General features: G+C 41.4%; 1 protein-coding gene across 6 annotated transcripts; it reads right to left on the bottom strand.

The window, feature by feature from the left end:
- Positions 1–528: 528 nt before the first annotated feature.
- On the bottom strand, positions 529–26,846 carry mtss1la (MTSS I-BAR domain containing 2a). Of its 6 annotated transcripts, none has more exons than XM_037255177.1 (16): positions 21,225–21,293; positions 18,277–18,338; positions 18,125–18,198; positions 7,651–7,735; positions 7,392–7,483; positions 7,220–7,294; positions 6,839–6,847; positions 5,745–5,902; positions 5,512–5,619; positions 5,101–5,198; positions 4,336–4,468; positions 3,845–3,919; positions 3,514–3,669; positions 3,020–3,196; positions 2,332–2,497; positions 529–1,867 (listed from the first exon to the last, which is right to left on the bottom strand). In XM_037255177.1, exons 1-16 carry the CDS (start codon positions 21,291–21,293, stop codon positions 1,086–1,088), a joined length of 2,319 nt encoding a protein of 772 aa, XP_037111072.1. In that variant the 3' UTR covers positions 529–1,085. The 6 variants fall into 6 exon arrangements, with proteins under 6 accessions (XP_037111072.1, XP_037111074.1, XP_037111073.1 ...); XM_037255179.1 differs by lacking the exon at positions 21,225–21,293 and adding an exon at positions 25,692–26,846 and having other exon boundaries at positions 1,086–1,867; XM_037255178.1 differs by lacking the exon at positions 6,839–6,847 and having other exon boundaries at positions 1,086–1,867; positions 21,225–21,722.
- Positions 26,847–26,870: the final 24 nt, after the last annotated feature.

The raw sequence follows: 26,870 nt of genomic DNA, 5'->3' as shown, positions 1-26,870 counted from the left end.
AAACGTACTTGCAATCGTGCAAATTTGTACATTAGGAAAAAAAGAATGTAAGAATAGCAACGATACCTGAATGTGATTGATGTTATGGAGTGGAGCCAGGGCAACCAAATGCAGCTTGGACCAGGGTTTTTTGAGGAAAAGGGTGTTGGAAGGGAGGATGAAGGGGAACAAAACAGGCAAACAGGGAGACAAACTAATAGGACGGCCTAACAAAACAACAACGGGACTGACTGACCGACAGGCGAACAGAAACAGAACTAACAGACAAAGCCAAGAGACAAGAACAATCTGACCGGGGAGTGAGAGGCAGACAGGACTTAAATACACGACAGGTAACAAGAGGCAGGTGACTGTGATTACAATGACTGTGGGCAAACACAGGAGGGGAGGGGCGAGTACACGGAGACACGGACAGAAACCATGACAACATATCATTGACACATAGTAGGACGACCGGAAACGAGTCGTGGCAGATGTTTTAGAAGCTCTCTATGGATTTTGCATTTTGCATGAAAGACAATAACGCAGTTAACAGCAAAAAGCTTGTTTAATAGCAGAATATATTGACAGTACAGTACAGCGATAAAAACACTGTCATATTGCTCCTACCATACATGAATCACACAGCTGCTGCTCAGCTTATGAAACATAACAGTAATATTGGTGCTTGTACAGTAAAGATGGGAAACACGACACACGGAGAGGCTCACAGAGCCCTTCAACCATCACTTTCCAATGACGGGTGCATTGTTGCAGAAGAAAAGAATTTTAGATTAATCATAAAAGCAAGAGGAAACAGAGACACAGAGCTTTCATGCTTCAGTAAAGATTTGTGATAAACGAAGCATGAGGGGGAAAAGGGGGAAGAGGGAAAGGGGGGAGCAGAGTCAAATAACAAATCAAACAAAAATATAGCGACTACTTTTTATATGTACGTAACACGCACATGACATGAAATGATTGATGAGGAAGACTCAGTCATTGTAAATGATCCTCACTCGCATATTCCACCCTCCGTATTTTTTGCCTTAGTTTGTGTATTACATGAGTGCTGTTGTATTTCTTCTGAATAACTCTTTCTTTAGCTACCGCAGGATCCTTGGGGCTGACCTATCATCAGTGACTGTCTTGCGCAGCTTAACACCCCGACGTATAGTAACCAACATGTCCACACCTCCTTGGGCCTCAGAGGATGGTTCCTGGAGTTCACACTGATTTGAATCCGCTAATGACGAGCTGGGAAAGGGGAACTGACCCTCGCCGAGAGCATGGGCGCTGGCCGCCAGCTCTCCTATCTTCTCCACCAGACTATGGCGATTGGCGGCCAGCATTGAGTCCTCCTCAGCATTATGGGCGGCCATGCCTTGGGCCTGTTGGGTGTAAGAAGTCCTGTCTGCACTTTCACAAGCCCACACTTTATCAGAGAGGCTCCTTTGCTGAGGAGAAAACCTCATGTATTCACTAGCATATGGATCATCTGCGTAGAGTATCTCCTCACTACTTGCGCCATGCTGCGATGGGATGGCGTACCCCGTCGAGTCAGGCACAGTGGGGGTTTTCACTGGCACAATGGGAGGTCGTATTGGAATGGGGCCAGATGTGGAAGGTGTGCGTCTCACCCCAGTCTTGGAGGATGGTGTCCGCCGAATAGTCGCTGTTCCAGAGCCAACCCCGGCACCGTTGGAAGCACCCTGCAGGCTCTTTCCTGCGGGAAGGCCTGCTGTGCTGGCGGGCCTTTTGGTTTGAATCATGCGGCGGTAGCTTTGGGCGATATTACTGTGGCGCGGGATGGTGGAAGACTTGTCAAACTCTGTTTGTGCCTCAGTGTCAGCATCCCCATTAAGAGAGTAGCACTCATAATCGGAACCTAGGGAAGATGGTAACTCATGAGTCACAAAACGTTTGCGATTTTAGGGTTTGGGGTAAATGTCAGGGTGAACTATGAAGGCATGAATCAACCAATATGTTTCTAGGGACGTCATCCACTTCCATATTTTTCTGCAAGTGACTCTTCTTGTCTCTTTGTTACAACAAACCAATGGCACTCTGGAACACTCTAATGGTCACTCCCATCGGAATTCCATCCTGTTTAAAGCCTTGTAGTGGTGAGGTAGTGTCGATCAATGAGTCATGGTGTAAAAATTTAAAGACACCAGTGATTCACGTCAAAAACCTGTTGGGGATTTTACTCTTCGGCTGCTTGTTAGAAAACAGTCAATTGGACAAAAAGCACTAAAAATTGAAATTTCACTCAAAAGCCAAATCTCTAATATCCCTATCTCACTTTTTGTGAGTCGTGTGTGACATGAGTGACTGTGAGTGAAGTTTTACCTTGTGAGGGGATTGTGTCCTCAGAGCACGAGGGGGTGTTGGTCTGTGTGCTGTAGCCACTGGAATATTGCAGTGAGTCTCTGCTGCTTTTCTGCTGTTCCATGCTTAGGCCTCTGGTCAGTACCATTGCCAGAGTAGTAGCTGCTGGTGACAAAGGCTCCCCATGCTGCACATGCAAATCCCCAAAACATACAAATGTACAGCTTTACATTTAGCCATCATGGGCTCCTGTTTTTATTGACATGCTTTTGGCATCTAGCAGCAATGTATATCACACAAAAGATAAAAAACAAAACCTCCGTTTACAGCAAACTAAATTTTTCATTTAATACCATTTTTAGATTTTATAGATTCGGAAATATTGCTACTTTGAAATGTATTACGAAGAGCACAATTTACCAGTACTTGACTAAACACTGACACAAATCTATTAACTAATATTGTACATTTAAAATAAAAAATCTATTCAAGTTGCAATCTCCTGTGGTTATTTATTACTTTAAGTTTCTTTGAATGCAGACTAATCTGAACATATTCTACTTTGTAGATCATGATGAAACTATATCCACTTTTATGATGATCATAATTTTTTTTTTTCTCCCCCTATTGATTTTCGAGTGAAGTATTGATCATGGCCTCCACTCAATGTGTGTGTGCGTGTGTGTGTGTATTCTACAAGGTTTCTTACCTTAGCTGTTATCATTCCTGGGCCAATTCTTGCTCGGTGTGCATCCTCTCCTTGGATCCCAGAATACCCCTTTGGACTGGGCGGAGCTTCCCTGTCTCTTATTTTATCAAGAGACTCTCTCCTTCGCTGCAAAGTGCTGACCAATGATGGCTCACACTGGTTTGATTTGGCCCATTCCTGGAGCAGCACATGCAACAATAAGACACCCAGCAAGCACGTACCATGTCACAGATATTGATTAAAGCTTCTGATTTGGCTCATGAATCAGTTAGATGCCGAGGTAGATATGGCCAGACAACAGTGAGTGCTGAGCCAGTTGTTGTTAAATGAGCAAGCCTCCTCAGTTTACCACATCTTTATAATGACAAAGATGAGAAAACTGAACCTGATGGAGCAACAGAAGGTTAACCGAAACATGTGCAACACAAGTAGCAAAGAAGCAACCGAGTCGAAAGCGAAAGAACCCAAAAGTAAAAGTGCAAATGAAAACAAACCTTCCAGCTAGGAATCTTTGATGTGGGTGAATGGGTGTTGGATCCGGGGGAGTGGTTAGATGTGGGGGACGCAGGAAGTATGACAGACAGAGGCCTGATGGTGCCAGTGTGAGAGAAAGCAGGGCGGAAGGTGCCGAAGGATGAGCATGAGCCAAACTGCAGAATAACACACAAGTCTGAGTCAGAGTGCTCAAATGGTCCAATTGCACTGAGCCCTCCTGTGGACCTCTTTAAAATCAAACTAACAGTGACTGCACTGTATGTATTATTTGTGACTGGGTTATTAAGGTGTTTTATTTAGGCTGATTGGCGACTCGCATGCACTACTAACCGCAGTGGGGGAGTTGCACTCGCTGACAGACTGGCAGGTTTCTGAAGCCTCAGAGGAGGCTGAGCTGGTTGATTTCTGGGAAGGTACGTGGAACAGGAACAGTGGGGGAGAGATGAAAATTGAGTGCGAGAGACAAAGTTGTTGGAGATGAGAGCAAAAAAAGGACAAGTTGGAGGGGACTGCTGATGAGTTTCAGGGGAAGGGACGCATTTGATACTCTGAGAGCATCTACAGACCAAATACTGTAGCTGTAAGATCATTTATTCAGAAAAGACATTTGCATCTCTTCCGATAGCGACTTGCTGCAATCTGTTCCCACCACTGAGAGAGCGAATAACTTAAGGGGACCACTGCGACACAAATAACGTTACCACATTCACAACCAAGCATTGCGTCTAAGAGCTCAGAGAACTTTTTGTCCAAATGCAAACCCGATGCGCTCATCACAGACTGTCAAGGCCGCAAGTGTGAAATGATGGAATTACTGCTACCTGGCTGGTGATGTCAGAGGGCATGGGAGAAGGAGGCTTAGAGTGGGTGTTGGCATCCTGGGAGACAAATCCTGAGTCATGAGAGGAGACGCTGCTGAGTCGATGGGCCCCTGCTGAGGGCATCTGGAGGAGACTGTTGACGGAATGTTTGACATAAGAAACGCAAGAAAATAATTTGCTTTGAAAAATAACGTTTGAAATGTCTTTCAACACATGTTCAACGTGTGATTAGTGCACTTCTGTAGTGCTCACACTTTGGAACTCCCGATCATTATTAATCTCGGAACCGAAAACCAATGTTCACATCACGGAGTTGCCCCCTAAACTCTGTGGAAATTGTTTTCTGTTCACCCAAAAGGTCACAGGCATTCACAAATTTTTTTCTAGTTCATCACAAAGATATTTTGATCAGGTCAGGGCTTTCTTGCTGTTCGACATCAAACTCCCCTGTACCCATCCCATAACCACAAAACACAATATTTCTCATTCAAGTAATGAGAACAATGTGATAAACTGTTATCTTATTTGAGATTGAATCATGGTGCAAAAAATGGTTTATGGTGCACCACGGTCAAGGTAAGGCCAACATGACTTTGTTGAATCATTTTGTCTTTTTTTACTACAGGGACAAAGTAGTATGAGTGGCAAGATGTGACAAGATGAGAATTACATGTAGGAATGTCACCATGTTCTGGTGGGGAGAATTTGCTATTTGCTCAGGAGCTCTAGAGTTGATGGATGTGCGGGTGTGTGCTTAGATTTTACCTGCACATGCTGCTCTTTCTGGAGCTGACACTGCTGGGGGAGGAGGGAGGTGTTTGATAGGACCAGGTAAAGTCAGAACCTTTGAGGTCCCGGATCACCTGTGGTAACACACACAGCAATATGGTTCTGACAACTGGAGGGTAAAGAAATCCACCTGAAAAAAAAAACCTAGAAGAATGATGCACTTATGTTGTATTGGCTGACTCTTGTGTAGATAAGGTACCGCTGATAATAAAATATTGAAAAATATTGTGGCCATTGAGTGTGTGTTGTGATCTACCAGTCATTTTTCAATTAGTTAATGTTTGCCTTACAGGTAATTTTGAAAAATGACTGTCAGTGGAAAAGCACAGCACAGTTGGTAAGATGACAAACTAAGTGTGAATAATTACATGATTAGATTTTTTATACCTGCTCACTGGCTGCAGGAAGTTTGTGTGGGTCTTCAGTTAGCAGTGTAAGGTCATCAACGATGGCTTGTAAGTGTGTTGTCTCACCCAACATGGCAATCTCAACATTCTGCAACGGAAAAATAGAGCTTATATTACACCCTCCCAAAACAAATTTAAAGATAGCAAGCAATTCATGAATTAATGTTCTTTTTTTGTGTGCAGAAAAGCTAAGTGTTGCTTCTGGTTCCTCACCACGACAGGCTGCAGCAAGTTAATGAAGGCACAATAGCGCCCTCTCTCTTCCAAAAGTGCTCTGCGCACAGCCTGCTTCTCCGTCTCTTCCATCAGCAAGTAGAGGTCGCTGACATCCTGCATGGCGCTGTCGAGCTGTGGGCGCAGGTTTCCTCGCCCTGAGATGGGTTAAGCCATGTGCACAGAGACAGATGAAGGGAGGAAGAATGGGGAGGTTGAGTAAAGAGGCAAGAGAAAAGGAGGAACAGAACAAGATGGGAAATTATGGAGAGGGGAGATAAGCGTGTCAACAGTGCAGCAAAGAAGGGGCGAGGCAAAAACGAGAAATGATTAGAAAACATAATGAGAAACTGTTTATATATTTGATGGGTTCATGTAAATGGCAATGGGAGGACGATGAAGCATGTCAGAGATAATGACTTGATGCAGAGCTACTGGTGATGACTCCAAAACCCTAGAATGGATTCCATTAGAAAATTGTTAATCAAGGGCACACTTCACAGTACATCTTACTATGACACTATGATAGATGAACAGAGGCAATGAAGAATGAAAGAAGGATGTGATGTGGGCGAGGGAGATGCCAACAGTTGGATTTACAGCAGACTTTGCCAGTTTCATGCATCTGAACACAAAGATTCCCTCAAAAATAAATTATAGAGCTTGTGAGTGATTATCAAATTGTTGTTGACATCACACTAATATAATTTGTCTTACCTAAGATTTATTGATGGCAGTGTCAATATATTTGACATCAAGTGCCTGTATTATTTGTGAACCTCTCTGTTTATTGTTAGACAGATTTACGTAGTCCAGGTTTTATTAGATAGGCAAAGTGTGGCCCGGGGGCCAAATTCGGCTCACCCACAGTCTCTCAACGGCCCTCAGTCAAAGTCAAAGTACTAATATTGTCAAATAGTGCCCTGACTTTTACCTTTTGCACTAGATGTTATCAATATTTTATTTATAAGTGTCTTTGAAGTTTGCGCTTAACATAAACGTTACACATTTTCTCTGACTGGCAATGTTATAATTGTTGCAATGTTGAACAACTACCACATGCACTGGTTATAAATTAATAGCAGCAGACATACCGAGAAGTTCTAAAGTCGGGGGGGATATATCCAGAAAAAAAATCAAAGAGGGTTGGATTGGGGGTGGAAGTAAGGCAGAGGGGGAGAGAAAAACAAGGAATGTTAGCAGTAAATCAGGATACATTGTCTTAGAAAAAGTTGCACCAATGTTGCCGAAAGACTGGTATAAAGGAGTTATTCTCCAACCATTATTAGAAGAGCTAGTTTACTCATAGGAAGATGAAAAGTAGAGCAAAGCTTGAAAGCAGACTGAAAACATGGCACTTTTTCTCCATAGGCTTGCTTTCTGTTGTAACACTTGCATTGAACCCAAGATGGTGCTAGTTCATCTCGATTCAATCGCGCGAGCCGGCAGTCAAACTCAGCTCAAGGGATTCTCACCTTTTCTTGCCTTTTTCTGAAGTTTGATGGTATCTAATGACTTTCGTTTGATTTCTTGGCGAGACCGCTTGTATTCTGTTGAGCAGGAGAGTTATACACAATGATAATCCATGAATGTCTAATATGCAGTAGTTCTTATTTTACGTAACCCTAACCCTGTCATGTTAATCACCTTTGGCATGGTCCTTGTCCAGCTGATTGGCAGTCTTCTTCCATTCTTCTATTCTGTCCTGAAGTGGCGTGACCAGGCCTTCCATTAGAGAACTATAATGATAAGATGACACTCAAAAATTGAAGGACATGTTGTAAATTGCTTTATCTGTCTTCTGGAAAACATTCAGGGAGAGATGAAGGCCAAACGAGATGGAATGGAATCTATCTAATCCAATCCCCCTCAAGGAGAATGAAGACAAACAACAATCAGGACGTACTTTGTAAAGTGGCGTAATTTGGCCTCGATGCTGCGGTGTCGCATGCACATCCTGGTCAAAGCAGAGCCAATATCCCTGGTGGCACCTTCAAAAGAAATGAAAAAAAAAATACAGTTAAAAAAAATGCAAAGATGCATTATAAGTCCCACAAAACGTCAGACGTCTAAAACGTAAGACTTTTTCTTTGGCTTTTATTTGAATTGGAAAATCAAGAATGACATTATCTTTGAAATGTGCCCAATGATTTTACAACAGGTTCACTGCTTATTTTTATATAAACAAGCAGTACAGCAAATGGATGGGTGGAAATTGGAGGAGGACCATCATCCCACAACATAATTTATTCATCCTGAGGGTTCTTACTGAGAGTTGTTACTCGTAAAATAATGGCAGTAACAAACAGCAGATTGATCTTCATCTTTCGACAAATTGTTGATGATATACAGTCTGACACATGGGGAATGCATTTTCAAAAGATGTGATATAATGCAAGTCAGGGCTGTTTTCCCTTCACAAGATGCCTTTCTCCTGCGGCCACAAGGTAGCGATTGTAAAACCAGAGACCATAAATGTCACATTTATGTGGTGAAAGTAAATATGACACTGTCCACAAAGAAAAGCGATATCGCCTTCCTGATGAAATATACATTGTCCCTTGACAATCTAAGATTGCAGATGTGATCCGCACCACAGTGCAAATGACAGCTTGTGAGAATTTCTTACTGTACTTTTCCTCTCTGCAGAAGTGTAATTAAATGGAGTCTTAAGCCCTAAAGCTCAGACGGGCCAGTGTCTCACTGATGGTTCACAGGTCCGTGCAGTATGTGCCAGCATTGATCCTCTTGTAATCTGGGCCACACATTGCTAATCTTACGGTCTCTCACCACACGTACAAGGCATGCTTGTTCTTGAATGTGTGTGTGCGCACAGGTTGCCCATACAGATGTTCATGGCTCTGTATGGACAGGTGGGGCAATTAACCAACCCCCTATCCGTCCCAAAGTTCTCAAGCCCTTCTATCCCGGAGGAAAAAGGAGGGAACGTAAGGGGATATCCCTCTATTCTTCCTTGGTTGCTCTGCCTTTCCTGTTCTCTCTGTTTCCTAAACACCATTCATGCAGGGTGGAGAGACAGAAACTGACTCGAAACCTCCCTGCAAAATCAGGCCGTAAACTCAAAGGAGGCACATTGTGCTCTAGATTGATATCCATTTTTTATCCTGAATTCAAAGATGCTGTCGACTGCACTTCAGTGATTCTTGGTCATTGCCTGAAATATCTGTGTTGCATGATTGTTGGAGTTGAAATGTCATACAGATGCATCAAGAATTAAAGACTAAAATGATGTGTTTTACTATATCTTAATGAGTTTGGTTTCAAGTATGGTGAAAAAGGAAGCAAAATATTTGGGGAGTTTTTGGGAAAGCTGATGTATTGTATTGTGTGCATATGTGTTATGATGTGGTATTGCTTTTGCAAACTTTCTTAATTGTTGACCTCTTCGTAAGACGGAATTTAACGAGAAGGAAAGCAGACACAAGGCACATGGATTCAGGTCATACATTTCACTCTAACATTACAAGGCATGCACATCTGTGAAATAGCTCATCACACGACAGAGCATAGCTAATGTGGATTTTTATCTCTTTAACTAACTTTTGCAAAGTCACTGCCAAGCAGTGAGCACCCGACCCCCACCTTCATGCCGCACCCCCACCTGTGCATTAATTCCCCTTCCCTTTTTTCCCCCATATTCTTCTCAACTCATCTCCTCTCTTCCTTTCCCTCCCGGAGGAGGATCAACTGACAGCTACATCCTGGGGACGTCCAGAGGCTTCCTGGCCTATTCAAGAGCCCTTCTGGCATCTATCCCCCACCGGATGGAGTGGGACAGTATGAATCACTCCCACAGCTCCCTCGCATGTGACAAACACACACAAGCAAGGAGAGAACTGCACTTGAGAATTCTAAAAGAATTTCAAAGCAAAAAGCCACTCAGTTATCTTTTACTAGATGTTCTCTGCATTAAAACATACTGTTACGTCTTGTACAGAGGAGCTGGGAAAGTTATTACACCTAAATCTCAATTTTATGCAGACTTTGGGGTGCAGAATTTGGGAATCGCATCAACCCCGAAAGCGCGTTATATAGAAAGGCTTGTTTTTTTGTGAAAGGCATGTTTTTAGGCAGCCGAAGGGGTCCGTTTGCCGTCCGTCACCCACGCACATCGAAGTCTTGAAAAATCGAGATTTAGGTGTATTTAATAGATCTTGCCACTTCCGGCTCAAGAAGAAGTAGGGCCAACCCTGTAGCGAACACTCACATTTGAATGCACATGCAAGTCCAACATAAGCTGGAGTGGAGGGAAGATGTTGTGCAACTCCGTCATTTATCTTAGCACAGCAAACATCCGATAGTGACCCAGCAGCATGGTGGTGGTTCAAAATTCTAATTTCCATCAGCTTTCCTATTCCTAGTGATATAACTGAGAGTAGGGTGAAGCACATGGTGGGAAAAGTGCAAAGCTGCAGTACTGTGGTCCAGCAAAGTGTGGTCTAAACATTCATTGAGTTCTGGTTCTGATTATCTTCCCTAATTCCTCTGGGAAAGGGGCGTCTTTTAATAGGCTTGCTATATCGTGGGCTCCCCTGCCAAGGAGCCAGGAGCTACAGCGCCTTATTCCTGATGTCTTCAATATGGGAGCTTTGGTGAACTATCTCTCTCTTAGGTTTCATTGGGACTACTGATTGGAGCGAGCAGACCAGGAATTGCAACCAAGAATTGAAGCTCTGTACTATAGTCTGAGTCGGTCACTTGTACTGTATCAACACAAAGTGCTTGAAAGGTCAAAAGGTGGAAAGACACAGAACACACTCCGTGGTCTACTTCCACAACAATCCCAGTCTTATTTGCACTGCTGCTGAGCTAAGGAATTTTCATCATCCGTGAGAAACAGCAATTCCTCACATTGGCACCTTGGCTGGGGGGCTGACTTGTGGCTGGAAGTCACAGTCAAGCCTGCTGCATTTAGCCCCTCTCACCCTATTAATGTGCTACCAAACACCAATTGGCTGACACACAGAGGCCTCTGTTGGGATGAAAGGAGCCGGTGGGATGTGAGAAGCGCAAAGGGGAGGATGAAAGAGGCCACAGACAAGACTTGATACATAAAGCCCTATGAATGTACTTCACCTGCCATTTTGTGAAGTCCAGTGCAAGGCTCTATAACAAATTCTGCCTCCAAAAATATTTTTTTGTTCAAACCCGACTGTGAAATACATTGATAATAACTAAAACATAGCTATCACTTAAGATTGGATTTCATTACATGTACAGGTGTAACTCATGGTACAACCTGTTTATGTAAATAATATCGGCTGTTATTTAGAATAGAATAGAATAGAATGCCCTTTATTGTCATTTTACAACTTAGTTGTACAACGAAATTCGGATAGCTGCTCCCTTCCTAGTGCAAACATACCAAATTTTAAAAAGTATAAAAGGAAGTCTGAGAATAAAAGTGAAAGATCTTATTTACAGTATAGCTATTAGTCTAAGAATGAAGGTTAAAAAATCTTATTTACAGTATGTTCAATGTGGGTATACGTATTAACATGAATGAGGTTTGTACAGAAAGTACAAGTTCCTCGTAGATCACAAAAACACAATTTCTTTGACTCTAAATTTGAAACGGCTTGTCGGTTTCAATGATTTTGTTGGAGTGAGGAGAGAATGGATGAATGACTGGATGGAGGAATTAGGGGTCAACAGTTTCTAGACAAAGGATCTGACTCAACAAGATGTGTTCAAAGAGCAAAGGCAGATAAACAGTAATACATAACTGCCAATCATTTTGCCCAGCAGGAATTAAATGAGTATTTGGATATTATTTGAAAAATTTGGAGACAGGCGTGAGATGCATTCACACGTACTTGTTATAACTTTCATTGTTGCTATACATTTGTCATGAAGTTACACTACAGTTAATCATTTTCACATCCTGATATTACAAAGATGGGATGCCCTCAGTTTCAAACTTATACAACAGTTGGGAAGATATTAACATCCTATTTAAAAAAAAATCTGTCCAAGTAAAAGGCAACATTTTACTGCGCTAAATCCACTCAAACGTTTTCCTTTTGATTAAATCCTATTAATCCCAAAATCGTTTTTGTAAACGAATGAGAGCAATTATGCTATTTTTACTGTCTCCAGCCTGTGCGTCACTTCCTTGCATCTGTCTTCTCTTACCAGCGGCAACATTATTGGAAGGCAGAGGAAACCACCTCCACAGCGATTGTTTTAGTGCACAGATGAGGAGTCAAGCACACTCATCCTATTGTTGTCTGGGCCAGAGAGCACGCACAGCAATTTCCACCTCCCAAGTCATGACCTGAGGCGCTCTGAGAAGCAGACAGACTTCACTTGTGCTGTTATGCGGTGTAACCATGTTCTGGAGAGTATTATGTGGAGAAGGGGGAACAAGGAGAGGGGGGGCAATATTTTGTAGGTGGAACCTCCCATGAAAGGACATAAACGTTTCTAAAAATAAAGTCAGCCCCTTGTGTAAATGTGTTTTTCATTGAGGTTAAAAATAGGGGGGGTACTATACTCTGCAATAAATCTAAGGAGCCGCGTATCCACACAGGATTGTCCACACTCCATCCCCAGATGTTTAAACATATACTGAATGACCTTTTTATGTCACAGAATAAACCCAGATGTACATTACGTATATGGACAAAAGTATTGGGTCAAATGGAAATGCCTGAAACTACCCACCTACTGCAGATCATTTAGATTCATTGACTATTTAGTTATACTGTAATTATACTAGTCATGGTTGAATATGAATATAAACACCACAAACATGGTGGATCAACTCCAAAAGAACAGCACAAGTGAGTGATATATGGCCCAAGCCTGGATAAAGTTTAGCAAAAATGGGTTCATCCTTCCATCTTCCATTTTTTGTTTTTCTTGGTAACCGAGGATCACAGAAAACTAAAGGTAGAGACTAATAATTATTTCATCAAAAGGTGTGGCTCAGTTTTTTTACTCAGGCTAGAATGGCAATGAGGCAATTAAATAATTGTATCAGAAGACAAAACTGAATATTTGAAGCAGTTTAATAATTTTTCTGTTCTTCTTGACAGCTTCACCGATTGTGTTATGCTTCATATTCTCCGTTGAGCTGCTCAAAATGCAAACAATGCTAAAAACAATACTGACAGGTGCTGCTTTTCATACAGCAGTACTGCGTGCCACACCTCCTCCACTTGTGGCCTGGGGCCACTTCCGCAAATGCAATTTTCTCTGAAAGATTTTTAACTGAATCGTTAAGAATAAAAAAATACCAGTGACAGAAGGGAACTCATTGTTATCGATATTAGTTTTCATTATGCCCAATACTGTGGAGACTAGATTTAATTACACTGATGATGACAAATGTCTTTGAAAATCAGCCTTTCACATTACGAACTGCCACTTCACATTACAGAGGAGCCTTGAATTCATGTTTTTATGAATGAAATTTTAAAACAGTTTTATCCTTTGCTTTTCAACCTGGCATGAAATGTTTTTCTCTTTCTGTCATCCCTGTGTATTTTATTTTACTTGTTTATTTGATTTTGTTCCTTATTTAATGTAATTGCTTTGTTTTGTTTTTGTACAGTTTGTTGTTCTAAAGCTGTTGTTTAAAACTACTTTATAAATAGTGTATCTTTTCCCAAAGTGTGCTTTATAAATAAATGTGTATCTTTGCACAAGATGGTCACAATGACTGCATTTCACATATAACATTGTGTTGTATTATCAGCAGATTAGCGTTCATCAAGTAATACTGTGTTACGATGATCCAAAATCCGCTGATGACAGATTAAAACTGCGGGGTTCGCCACAAATTATTCATTATTTCATATCATTTCATTAATCTTTCATCCAGAGGCAGACCTACTGTAAATGTGTCTCCTAGATCACAGTAGATAGAAGACCCTCTTTCCTTGTCTCTAGCAGAGAAAAAGGAATTCAAGCAACAGTCCACTAAAGAAAAAAAATTTGTCACAAAACAAAAAAAAACCTCACCTAAATCTGAGATATTTCTTACATAATCAGTGGAAGTACTATGCATCGTGTTTTCTTTCCTCATTCAGTGTTCAGTCCATTCCAGAACTGACTCCAGGTACTTTCCATCCAGAGTTCATGTGCAAATCTTTCTGAACATGGTGTTCCCTTCAAGTCTTTTGTTTGTCTTTAGTTGAGTATCTCGCTTCAGAATGAAAGCTATGCTGAGCCTGAAGATTTATTTTCTCTTCAACTATTATTCTGCCCTTTTGCCTATTCCTTGCAGAATTGTTCCAACCTTACTCTTTGTTTTCAGTATGTTGTAAGAGTTACACAAATGTCCATATTTTAACTGCACAGTTCGATGTAAAAATATGACAAAAGAAAATTACACCAATGCGCTTATTAGAGTATTGTTCCTAATAGTATTGTGAGGCACATCAATGTAAGATGGTTCTAAACCATGATCAATCTATCAGACAAAATGTTCTCACATCAGTTTGATTAAATATATAGACATGCTATCAACTTTTGAGGTTACACTGTAGCTGACAGAGCATTCTAACTACCCACTACATTATCAGGATTTACTGTCCCAAACCACACTGCGGCAAGCGCAACTTGGCTTGACATGTGGCGTTGCATTAGATTAGCAAACATGGGACAGTAGAGAAGGTTCTTCCATTTAAGCGAGCGGTCATCCAAAATCCCCCCAAATTATTCACTAAGTCAAAGAGGCATAGGATGTGGCTACAGATATCCAGCTGTGGTGCTTACATGACAACAATCCATCCTCATCCGAGGCTTCAAATATGACATGCCAAGCTTGATGGATGTCAATCTTGGTCACATGCACACACTCATTTATTTGACATGCCCATTAAAAATAGCTACAGTGTTTAGGACAGTGTGGAAAACAGTAATCCGCTGATCTCGCTCCACTCCAGGCAGGGGTCGTAACTCGTCCATGCCGGCTTGTCCAGATGGCGGGTAGGGATATCCGTCCCATCTGCCAGCCCAGAGAGGTACAGCGTACAAGCAGATTATTACTTCACTGACACACTGATCTACTAGCATGCCTCCACTCGATGTGCATGAATAGGGAGTAAAAGCACTGAGTTGCAGTGAACCAAAGGGGCATTTTGGATCTGTTAGAACTCCACCATCACTGATGGCACACAGATGTCAAAATAAAGGCAGAACATAAAATGCCTCAAGATGCCAGTGTGTGAATTTTGTTAAATCTGGGGGCGGCTGCTCAGGAGGCCAGTCTGAGTCTGTGTTATAGAGTTGGACTAAGAGGATTAGCGAAACGCCTATGGCGAGCCTGGATACGAAGAGCTGTAGAAATCCCACTGCAGCCACAACCCCCACCCTAACAAGACTCACCCCACTTGCTGAAAAGATGAATATATGCCATACCCTGATGGGACATTAGTCTACCACAAGCTGCCCTTTGACCTCTCTCTAATTGAGCCATGTCCAAAATGGAGGTAAAGTCCACAAAAACATATGTTTTTAAACATAGCGACAGCAAAACACCAAACACAGACAGCTGAACACTGCGGAAGTCTCACACCACACATCGGTTTAATATGGAAGGATAGAAATGGTCACCACAGAAACCAATACGGTGACCAACCTAAAAATATAACATCCCCTAGAGTGGATCTCAGACTAACCATGGAAAGATGGTTATTGAAACATGAACCAATTTTATCTTTAAAAATGGAAAAACTCTCTTAAGACAATTTTCGGATCTGTGGTTGCTGGACTTGTATTGAACCCAGCTGTGATGGTTCTTCGGATGGGTCTTAAGACACAGATCAATCGACGTGACGGCTCCAAAAAGTCTGTCATCTGACTTCCTCCTGAGTCCGAGTCTTCATGAAACACACACGGCCATGACCATAAACCATAAATGGACTCCGCAGGCAAGAGGAAGCGGTGAACATGGGACACAGAGCGTGGCAGTTTGACACATCAACACACGTGCGTGCACACACACACGAACGCACACAGTAGAAGCCAAAGACTATGAAGCGCTCTAAATAAGGTGATTACTCAGAGTAAAAGCTGCACGAGTTAATAGGGGGAAATCAAAATCATTCTTGATACACTATTCTCCCTCTTTGGACTGTTGTATATATATATCTCTGTTTGAATTTAAACGAGTTGGTCAAAGGTGTCATGGGTGAAAGGACTCCTAAAGTCTGAAAAGTGAAGCCTGTAAACCCGATTCAGTTCTAATATCCAACAGGGAGAAACACATAGCTTCAAAACATCAAAATACACAGACAACAGAAACAAAATTATATTTTCCTCTTGAGTTTATCATTGAGGTAGAGCTCGATGTAGTTTAATAAAAATATTGTATCAAACAACATTACATTGAAGTTAAAGTTTAGGAAAAGATACTGATTCGAACTACGTAATGTACATTGACTTAGAGAGACTACGATCTGTTTCCGGTATCTGAAAATAAAAATACTAAATCTTTAGATACTGCGCATTCCCTTTCCTCAGCTACCACACACGCTCAGCCAGTTGCATCAACTGGTACTGAAAACTGATAAGGTTCTCGATATGATGATCACAGATCTGTAGAAGTCAGAAGACAATCATTTGGGTGTAACTTCAACTGAGGCTGACAAAAAACACAATTACTGGATAATAATCATTCATAAAAACAGAAGATCCAGCAGACTAGAACCACATTCTATGTGCGAGTTATGCACCACTGCAGGAGGCATGTTAGGGTGTGGTAACTCCCAGAATAGACTCACTTTGGATGGTAGTGGTCTATAATCCAACGTGTGGTGTCATTGTGGCCTAGTAGGTGTTTATAATATAATGTGGGTGTTTGTCACAGTTAACAATTCCCGATTTAGTGCAACATGTTTGCTCTGACTTTTCATTGTCTAACCCCAAAGAGATTTTGATACATTGCTAGGGATCACTTAAGGAAATTTACAGAGGTGGGCAATCCATCAGTACTGATGGATTTGAAATCCCACAATCTTTTATTGTCAGTTTTCTGGCGACTCGGAAACTTGAAAAAACACATTTAATATGTCTCTACAATAAACTCAACTGTTAGTGGAGACACAAAAACATGACAATGTGTAAGTACACAGCACGGACACGCAAAGATCAGGCATCCATCTACCAGCTGTTTGTCTTATATATAAGTGTGTGCGCATGCATGTTATTACGGATTCATTAATGCGTGTGTGCGCGCACACACACTTGTACACTTTGACCTACATATTGCTCTCGACGGTCAACCCCAAAGAAATCTGTGTTAATCAGCTGTGTCTGTGGCTAGTCTGGCTGCTGCTGCTGCCGCTACTGCTAGCCGGGTGACAAAGCAGCTCAGAAGACCTCATTAGGACCAAAAAAAAACAATAAGCTTGGATTTTCACTTCTCTGAGCATCCCTATCCTTGAATTTTAAACATCTTAAGAGCATTGTAGATGCAGCCTTGGGGGTCACGTTAAGGCAACTGCGATCACAGTGCTTATCAGTGCTGTTTTTATTTATAAAAAAAAACATTATTGGGGCAGAATGCACAGTACTCTAAAACATATTACAGTTTGTCATTTGTCTTAAGGATTCATTAGACAACTTCATGTGCAGTAAAAAATAATAATAAGTATCCAGCAGACTTAACATAACTTTGTAAATTCTTCCTGGTCACATCTCATTTGCATGGACAATTGCCCCCTGAGCCAATAAAAACACAGTATATGTCAGGCACATAAATGGACCCGATTTCTGATTGGGAACACTTTAATAAACAGTGCTAGCCTGCAAATAATAACAAGATACGACTGTTGCTTGTTTGCTTGTATTAAAGTTTTGTTATGTCTGACTATCTGGGTCTGGGTATATCGATTTAAGTTATTTCTAACAAAGGTCACAGCGATTTACAGTGAAAATCAGAGTGCATGCTATTTGCCCCTGGTGCCAAAAGTTATTGCAGATTTTGCTACCTCTGAAACAAGAGCTTTCAGGATCATGCAATCCCACGCTCAGAGGCTTGCCGACCTCTGATCACTTTCCTGAGAGAACATTTTTCTCGACTTCAAAGCTCAGCCTGGCACTGTTTATCCCAGTCAGCAGTATGGTAGCAAAGCACGGGTTTAGCATTGAGAGAAGAATCAAAATGGTCATGAAAGGTTGAAAGCACTGATACAATTCCAAATGACATTTGCCTCTGTGGCCTGTGTTTCACGTGGTATGCATGCAAAGTGACCACTAGGGATGGACAACCACTAATAATCACTGAATCAATAAACATTTACATTTGGATGTGATTTCCAATCATCAATAAATCCTGTTATGTTAGTTATATATTCACAGTTTACACTATTACACATCAACGAGTTAATTAACAAAAAAAGCCTTACCTCTTGAGTTGGTAGCCATGTCCGCCACTTTCTGAAAAGCATCTAAAAAGGCCACAGCTGCCAGAATTGTTGTCCTAAAATATTATATGATAATATAGCAAATCACAATAAGTATTCAGTAAGGTCAAGCCTCTGATAAAAGTGCTCCTCACCTGAGTTGAGAATGCAGTTTTGTAGCCTTGGCACTAAAGTCTTCCCACACTGGGTACGAGCTCTAAGAAGAGAAAGAACAAGAAAATGAAATGAGTCAAACATACTATATTATTCTTAAACATCATCTAATCTGTTTCCACTTGACTATGGCTGCTCAGTTTCACAGGGGTTGAAGTCTAGATTCAAATATGGCCGTGACAGTGTAAACTGCAATGACTTCCTATCCTGAGGCAGGAAACGGGTCAGTGTAGTAACTTCAAGATCCTGTTGTGTTTTTTATTAATTGCTGTGAGCTGGTCTTTAAATGGATGTTCTATACTGTAAGTCAGATTCACATGAACGCTTCTATCATTATGTGCTCCCATGCAAGTCTTTAAAGAAATCTGCAGTGGATTTAGCCCAAGTTAATCAGTCATTGCCTTGAGCTAGAAGAACAGAAGCCAAACATGAAACACATTCAAGGCCGGATCCCCCTGAGGGAAGGGGGAAGCCAAGACCCAAAGATTCACTTTTTACTGACAGACTACAACATCTAATGGGAGCCAAAACATTAAATATTCTGCCTTTAAAGATCACAAGAAAATCATCAGTGCAGCTCAAGACATCCGCCAAAGCTGAACTGTTACAAGCGAACACATTTGTTTTGGGCCACATTTGTGTTTGTTTGCCCATTGTGCAAAAATGAAAAAAAGAATTTTGGGATATTTCCCAAATTTGTCATCTTCAATCCCAATGGAAGTTTGCAAGAAACTTTTCGGAAACTCACCAGCCCATCTAAATATGAAGTCAGATTGGTTTACATAACACTTGTGCTGGACTGGAACACTCCAATATGCCTAATGTTGCGTCCGCTGAACATATTGTCAGCATATATCTCAGCCTGCCTGCATCTTTAATGATGTCAAGCGATATAGAAAATGGATGGATGAACAGAAGTTGCGACATAAAATGTTGAGAAAAGCGGTCTGTCCTGGCTGCACGCTACAAGATGGCAAAAAGCCACAATATGTTGACAATAAGAATAAAAATCAAAAATTGAAAAAGGAAATAAAACAGTACACAATTTAGAAGCTTTAAAGTATAGCGGTCAACCCCCCTCCAGCAATCCTTCCACTTGAAGAGCTTTGCAAAGCATTACTTAAAAGATTGCCTCAACTGTATCATTAAATATGTATTTTTATGATGGTGACTGAATATTCCTATTCATATTATTTCCGAATGAATCAAAATCAAAACTGATTTGCTTTGACCTAATGTGTTAGTGTGAGAGTGAATTCCCTCACATGAAATCACGTTTTCTGGTGCTTCAAATCTTTTGTTGATCAATCATTTTTGTGTTTCTTTACCCACAACATCTGCTTCCGCATTTCTCTTATTGCTGCAGTTACATAATGAGCATATGCGGCTAAAATCAAGACAATTTGTCCATGTGCTCAGTAACTTATATTTTGTGTATGCTTTTCCTGTTGGAGCACACTCTATTGTAGACAGTAACATTAATCAGTCTTATGTACACAATTGAGATCACCACAGGAAACTGTGGGTCTGTGCAGCCCCCGGGGGCAAAGCTGGTCTGGCAGGCTTGTGTTGACCAGCCAGGCGGCAGGAATGAGGTCAGATCTCTGTCTAGGACAGTGGACACGGACAGTGCTGACTCAGGGCTTCAGCTTCATTCAACTGCTTTTCAATACTTTTTTACTTTGCCTGTCTCTCCATGTGCTCAACACAAAAGGAAATGCCTGAAACTAAACCAGAGTCTGCCAGTTGCTGAGAGCTAATTTGGCTGGACTTTGACAGAGGGTCCATAAATAGTCAGCCAGTACAGCAGTATGGCCCCCTGCCAGCGAGTGATCAATAAGATGCTTGACGTACTTGCAAAGCTCTTGTAAACATAAAGTAAGACAAGCTACAGAAACACTTTTTGGAGGGCCGTCTCTCAGGCCTAATGAACGTGTTCGCACTTTCCATCTGTTGTCGTGAACAACCAAGGACCACCCGGGTTCAACTTCCTTCACTTGAACCCTCCTCCCCCACTACACAACAAACACATGCTTGAATCTGGGTCGTGCATAATGGGATAAAAACATTTGCTTCTTTCCCAGCTATTTCACTTTAGCGTTTGGGTATTCCAAAAACAAAATGCCACATCAAATCCTCAAATCAAATACACTAGAAAGCACATTATATAATATTCCAAGCTGCTTTTTTTTGGGAGGGTTGTTCCATTAAAAGCGTTCCTCCAATTTAATTTTAATCTGAGATTTTAATCTGGTAAAAATGTACAAACTGGGACTACAAAGGACTAGAGTCAGCCACAAGAACATTGTTACTAGGGCACAAAATTATTTTAATTGTAATAATGGGTTATTACATATATTTGCTATTACTGTTGTGGAATCCGATTGTAAACTCATTCAATTTCCACTCGTGGTGGAGGTTATCCTTTAAATAAACATAAACAAAAGCACCATGATTGCTGTTCTGTAGCGAGGAATGGCTAAACTTCATAAAATAGCCAGGCAAGTTTGTTTACTCAACTACAGAGTATGAGACCTTTAGTATGGGTAAAATATATTTATTATTATCAAAATTTTCAATTAAAAAATTCAAATGTTACTTGCCTGTAATATACAATGAAATCCCAAACATGTAATAATAACAATAATAATAATAATAATAATAATAATAATTTAAAAACATCATAAAATCACGTGGAGCCTGTCGTACTGTTCAAAAGTACGTGCAGATTTTTTTAAACTATCATACAAGGAATATTATGCAAATAACATAAAGGAAAACATGTTTCATCTCCCACTTTGTCCTGCAGGGCTGTTTGCAGTACAGAAGTGGAGGAGGGGGGCGAGTAAAGACACAAAGGCAGTAAAATTATTTCTGATCACCAACTGTGCAGCAACAAGATTGCTGACTATTTAAATGTGTATTTTACCTTCATGTCGTTGACGATAGCCTGGAACAAACCACCCAACGCCCCACACTCCTTCTCCGCAGACTCCATGCTCTCAGAAATTAAAATAAAAAAACACTATCGACAGCCTTTTCAAACATCAGACACCTCTGCTGCGCGCATCCGTCTTTAGTTGTCCACCAGCGGGGCAAACAGAGGACGCAAACCGGCAAAACCTGCAGCCAGCAGCACTTGGTGTTCCGTTCCAGGGCACCGGCCTCGGGTTCGGTCAGGCGCACCAGACTACTGGATGGAGGCGCGTCTTCCGTCAGCAAGGAGAGCTAAAGCCGGGAAACGTGTAGGGCACATGCACAGGGGCGCCACATGATCTCTCGCACACACACAAAATAGAGCTCAGTGGTCCTGTGAAGAGGGCAGAAGGTGCCGGAGGCGCGGGTTCGAGAGGCGGGAGCGCGCACTGTTGTTAGCGGGTGCAGCAGATGTCGAGGAGCCTCTCGTAACACGATCCATGGGAATGAAAAGGGGGCGGGTCGAGGCTTTTTTTTCTTTTTCTTTTTTTGCATCTTCACGGATTTGAAGGGGGAACAAGGAGGAGAAACCTCTGTACCCTTCACCCCATGCAAACAAAAGTCAAGCGGGGTGTCTATTGGACTGCTCACTGCGATGCAAAGCAGGATTTCCTCCGTTGAGTGCACGAGCGAATATGTCCTCAAACACGCAAGGATCTCATTGTTTTCATGTGGGGCACGATGATCATCTCTTAAAACCATATTGGCTCACTTTCTTAAAACAAAAAGTCCATCCTTACCGCTTGTCCCCATGGGGGTGCTGGAGCCTATTCCTATCAATCAGCCTACCAAGCATGTTTTTGGGATGTGGGAGGAAACCGGGGTGTCCGGAGAAAACCCACGCAGGCACGGGGAGAACATGAAAACTCCACACAGGGAGGGTCAAAGGTGAAATCGAACCCGCACCCTCTGAACTGTGAGGCGGACGTGCTGACCAGTGCGTCACCATGTTGCCTCCATCTATTTAATCTACTCTACTCTTTGTGCACTTCTCCATCACTACAGACTCAAAGTCCACTAAAAACTCCATGTTCCATGGTGAACAAAATATCATCTTTGCCATATTTCCGACAGTATTTCTTGCCAGACATTTTGCTCTATTACAACTTATTTTTCCTCTTTAGATATTTCGCTGAAGTTTTGCCAACAACAGAAAATTAGGTAATCACAGTTGTTACATGTAATTATATCCCTTGCTGCAAGGGTCCTTGCAGACCCCCATACTAGAGAAAAATATGACTTTGGTAAAGGGTATTTATAGGGGAATCCAATCCCCAGCTATGTGTAATCAGAGCAGGACCAAACAAGTGAAGAAACACGTGACTAATTCCGCTGTAACATTAGAACAGAGATTAACACAACCACAAAGAAAACAGCAATTTCTAACATTTTGATTGTCAACACGTGAGGATAAGATTTATATATACCATATGTCTGGCTTATATGACCTTGCACTTCATGAACAAAAATCTAAGTCAGCGGGTTTCCACACTTCAAGTAGAACCAGGTTGGACACAGTCCAATCGCTTGATATATATAAAATAAAAAATGCTAACTACAGTATCATAAAACATTAGAAAAGGAAAAAAAGTGCACTCACTAACTCAGTACTTTTCCAGGTAAACTTTTGGTCCACAGATTGAGGGTGAAATATCCAGTCTATTATTCTACTATTCAATTTATACTCTAATACTAGTTCTTATAATATTTTGGAGGGGAGGTGGGGGTGATTTTGCTGGCCACGTGGTAGGACATGTTATAAATTTGCTTCACGTGCTGGCATCTCAGGGAAAAAAAAGCCATTAAATGGGGAAAAAAAAAAATCCAAAACTCAGATGCTGACATTCCTCATCACCACCATCATCACCGCCCCCCTGGAAAAACAGCATGTTCTGTTCTTTGCCATACCACTGATACATGTGCAAATTTGCAAGCGCTTCCATAATGCAGTAAGGATAGCTTCTGTTTCGTCTCACTCTGGCAGTAAGACTCTCCAACTGAAAGCAATCATGTACCTCAAGCAGTCTGGGCTGGTGGGAATACGAAGATTTCAGGGGCTTATATAACCAACTTCGCAGACGCCGACGTCTGGGAGTGTTGTTTCGAAAAAGAATTCACATTTCACCCGATTCAAAGAAAAGCGCTCCGCTACTTCATTGGCACGTGAAATACAGGAAGGGAAGTGTAGTTTCCTTGTACTGTAGATTGTTTTTGCAATGTGGGCAACATAGGCTGGTATATTGTAGCCTAATGTTATGCAAGGTTAAAAGGTGGAGCTATTAAAGCCAACGCCTGTTTTGTTTTCTGGTCTTGCCCGCTGTTGCACAATAAATAGCTTTGCACCTTCTTCTGGATGGCATTTAAGGGTATTAACTGTTCCCAGCAACATTGGCCTTGCCCAAAAGTGTCTGGCTTCCATGCAAGAAGAGAAACACCTCCTGATATACGGTGACTTTTCCTCTCGCAGCAAGGTTCAACCCATGATTCAACAGGAGCCCTTAATTGTTTAGTCTGCTTCATCCTCCCAATTGAAGGACTAAATCCAAGAAGCTGTGACCTTTCAAACAAAAACATTTCAAATATTAAAGTTGGCAAAGCATAGCCCATTTTGAGGGTGCTCAAGCACCCGTAAATTTAATCTTAGCAATTTTCAAATTTGTGGAAAAAAAAAGGTATTGATTTATCTCCACCCTCTATCATATTCAACCATACTACAAAATGATATAGGTGTATTGTATTTGCTTGACATGTATTTTTATATTCTGTAGGCTACTCTAGAAAATGTCAGTGTCACGAACTTTATCGCCGTAAGTGCAGTCACACCCTTCCAGCATATTCAGACCAACCGAGCAGAAGCTCATCTGTGTTTACCAAACACTTGACTGACATTTGTGCCTATCTAATTTCTATTTCATCTATACACAGTGTTCAACACAACATTCTGACGGAGCTCTGTTTTGCTCTGAAAATTGGGTCCTGATATACTACATGCTTGTGTGCTCAAAGTCGAGAGATCGGAGTTTGAAACTCTGTGAACAGGCGTGGCCTGCGATTTACTGGCAACCAGTTCAGGGCTGTAGCGAAGATAGGCCTCCATTTATTCGTTGCATATATTCTACATTTCCCCATTGTCATCATTAATATTTTCTGACTGGCTATGCAAATTCCCAGTGGCTCTTGTTTGGCATAGTTACCAAACATAGGTCATATAGTATACGTTATGTGGAAGGATTGTGAATTCTAAGCCAAAACTTTCATAATTACAGTCCGTGGAAATGAAAATACCAATGGCATATGAAGAATCCAGATGAAAAGCAAAAACAAAACTGACAATTGAGTACAAAATCAGAATATTACTTCAAGCGGGAGTTGTTAATCATCGTGATGGTGCATGCAATGCTTCACATGGACACTCTGAGACCTGATAAATATAAACTACCATACAGTAATTAGTGGAGCAGATGGCCTTCATCATTCCTGAGTGTCAGAGGGTCGTTCTTCAAAGATAAAAAGCTCTGCACGTCAACACATCACAGATGGACAGTGTTGTCTTGGGAAAAACACATCGTAATCAGCTGCATGCACTTTTCTCACTGCATCGTTTCAAGACATCGTCGATGGTATGGTTGGATGGCAATGAATGAGATCATGTCACCAGTTTGCCTGCTCTCCTTTTGGCCTCTGTGCATTGCTGTCCATTTCTCTCTTTCAACCCTCCAGGATTCGAAATAATTTAAACGTCTCTTGTTACTGCTTAAAAGGACTAATTAAGAAAAGTATCTCTTTAAACCTGTTGAGCACTGGTGTTGCTGTGAGGTGGTTAAAAGAGGCATTCTCATCATTTATTCGATAATTGTTGTCAACTCACCAAAGCATCAGTGTAAATGCTTTGTCTCAGAGCTTTCATACAATGCCCATTTCATATTTCATATGTCCAGCTAGCTCTACACTTTCCATACAGAGCAGCCAGAAGAATTCACATGCAAAGTGACATCTGGAACCAACATAATGTACACAAACACACTGTCAAGGCAGTGTAAAGCCTTGACATAAACAAGGACAGAGAGATATTCATGTATATCGAATGTAGCTCTGCAAGAGTCCTTGATTCGGTTTATCTGATAGGCAGCCAGGACATTACAACCCGAATGATTTGCTGACTGAAAAGTGACATTGTTGATGCGGTGTCATTTTGATTTATTCTAATTCAAACGAATGAGCAAAGCGTAAAAACAATGCACTTATTCTGCCAGCCACTCTTCCCTATAGACAACTGAGACAAGCAGAAGTGTTGAAGCTCAGCCTCTGCTTAACACCAAGGATGAAGCCTAACAGCAAAGATGTTGTTGATCCTCTTAGCAGGGTCATGCCTGCCTTCCCCAGAAACATAACGTGCAGTCAGATTCATCTTTACGCTGACCTGGGTCATATCAGTTGTTTTAGCATTGCTGCAATTCCACATCTACTCCCTCCTGAGGTCCGCATATGGACGGTCCATGTGAGCTCTGCATCCAAATGTGAATGCCATACATATCCGCATGTGGATACGCATGTGAACTCAGAGAGGAAAAAATGTGACTTGACACGTTCTGAAAATAAACCGCAGGGTCATGACAGAAAGAGGGAGCTTGTCCATGTGCTGCTTGCTGCTGGTGCTGTGTGTTAGAAGGGAGGACTTGCACGGAATGTTTTTCTGTCTGCAGCGGGAACAGCAGAACTCACCGACTTCTGAGTGAACTGTCAACTGTGTGTGTGTGATTGGGAAGACACAACAAGCAACTAAAAGATTGGCTTGAAGGAACTCAGTCCCAGGAAGGAAGCACCCCCTTGAGAGTCATGGACCCGAAGGTCACGCAAGAGAAGCTTGTTAAATTCAACACCAACCAGAGGAGAATGCAAGTGAAGCAATAAGCAGAACCCAAAACAACAGAGCAGCATTTGGAAAGAATGTAGAAATCATTATTATTCAGGTCATCAGTCACGTTAAATATGAAAACAAAGTTGTCACTTTTAAAGTTAGTACGTACAAATCAACGAGCAGAGCAGTGATAGCACATCTTTGAATCATTTAGTCAGCTGATGCTTAAATGTGCGCACGCGAACTTTTCCTGGCAAAGTTACATCAAGTACAGAATAGATGAATGATTACGACTAAAAAAGGCTCAAATTGTAACTGCATTTGGGGTATTTAATAGAAAGTAGAGTCAGATTGAGTGTGCAAAATGTATGTACTGAGCACAAGCAAACTAAATGACAATTGGGCAAATTAGGAAGGAAGCAGTCCATACTAGGCTTAAAATTCAAAAATGTATTAATTGTCGAGACAATGTTTTAAAAAGAAAATTAACATTCATAACTGTCATAAGTGTAAAATTAGTCATTAAACATTCAAAATAATGCATTTTGTGGTCACTATAATACTATTAAGGCATGACAGGAAATATTACCTCTTGTATTCAGGAGGTCAGTGTTTGCATATAAAGACTAGATGAAGCACTGACACTGCAATAAGTTAGATTTCCACTTTTCTCAAAGTGCTTACAGCTTCCATCAAGTGTTATGCAGTCAACTCTCACTGCGCTCTCAGGCCCTTTGTTGT

This window comes from Syngnathus acus, chromosome 6 (genome assembly GCF_901709675.1).
Source record: "Syngnathus acus chromosome 6, fSynAcu1.2, whole genome shotgun sequence".
Lineage (NCBI taxonomy): Eukaryota > Metazoa > Chordata > Actinopteri > Syngnathiformes > Syngnathidae > Syngnathus > Syngnathus acus.
Note: the sequence above shows the minus strand (reverse complement) of the source record. Positions and strands in the feature narration are given on the sequence as shown.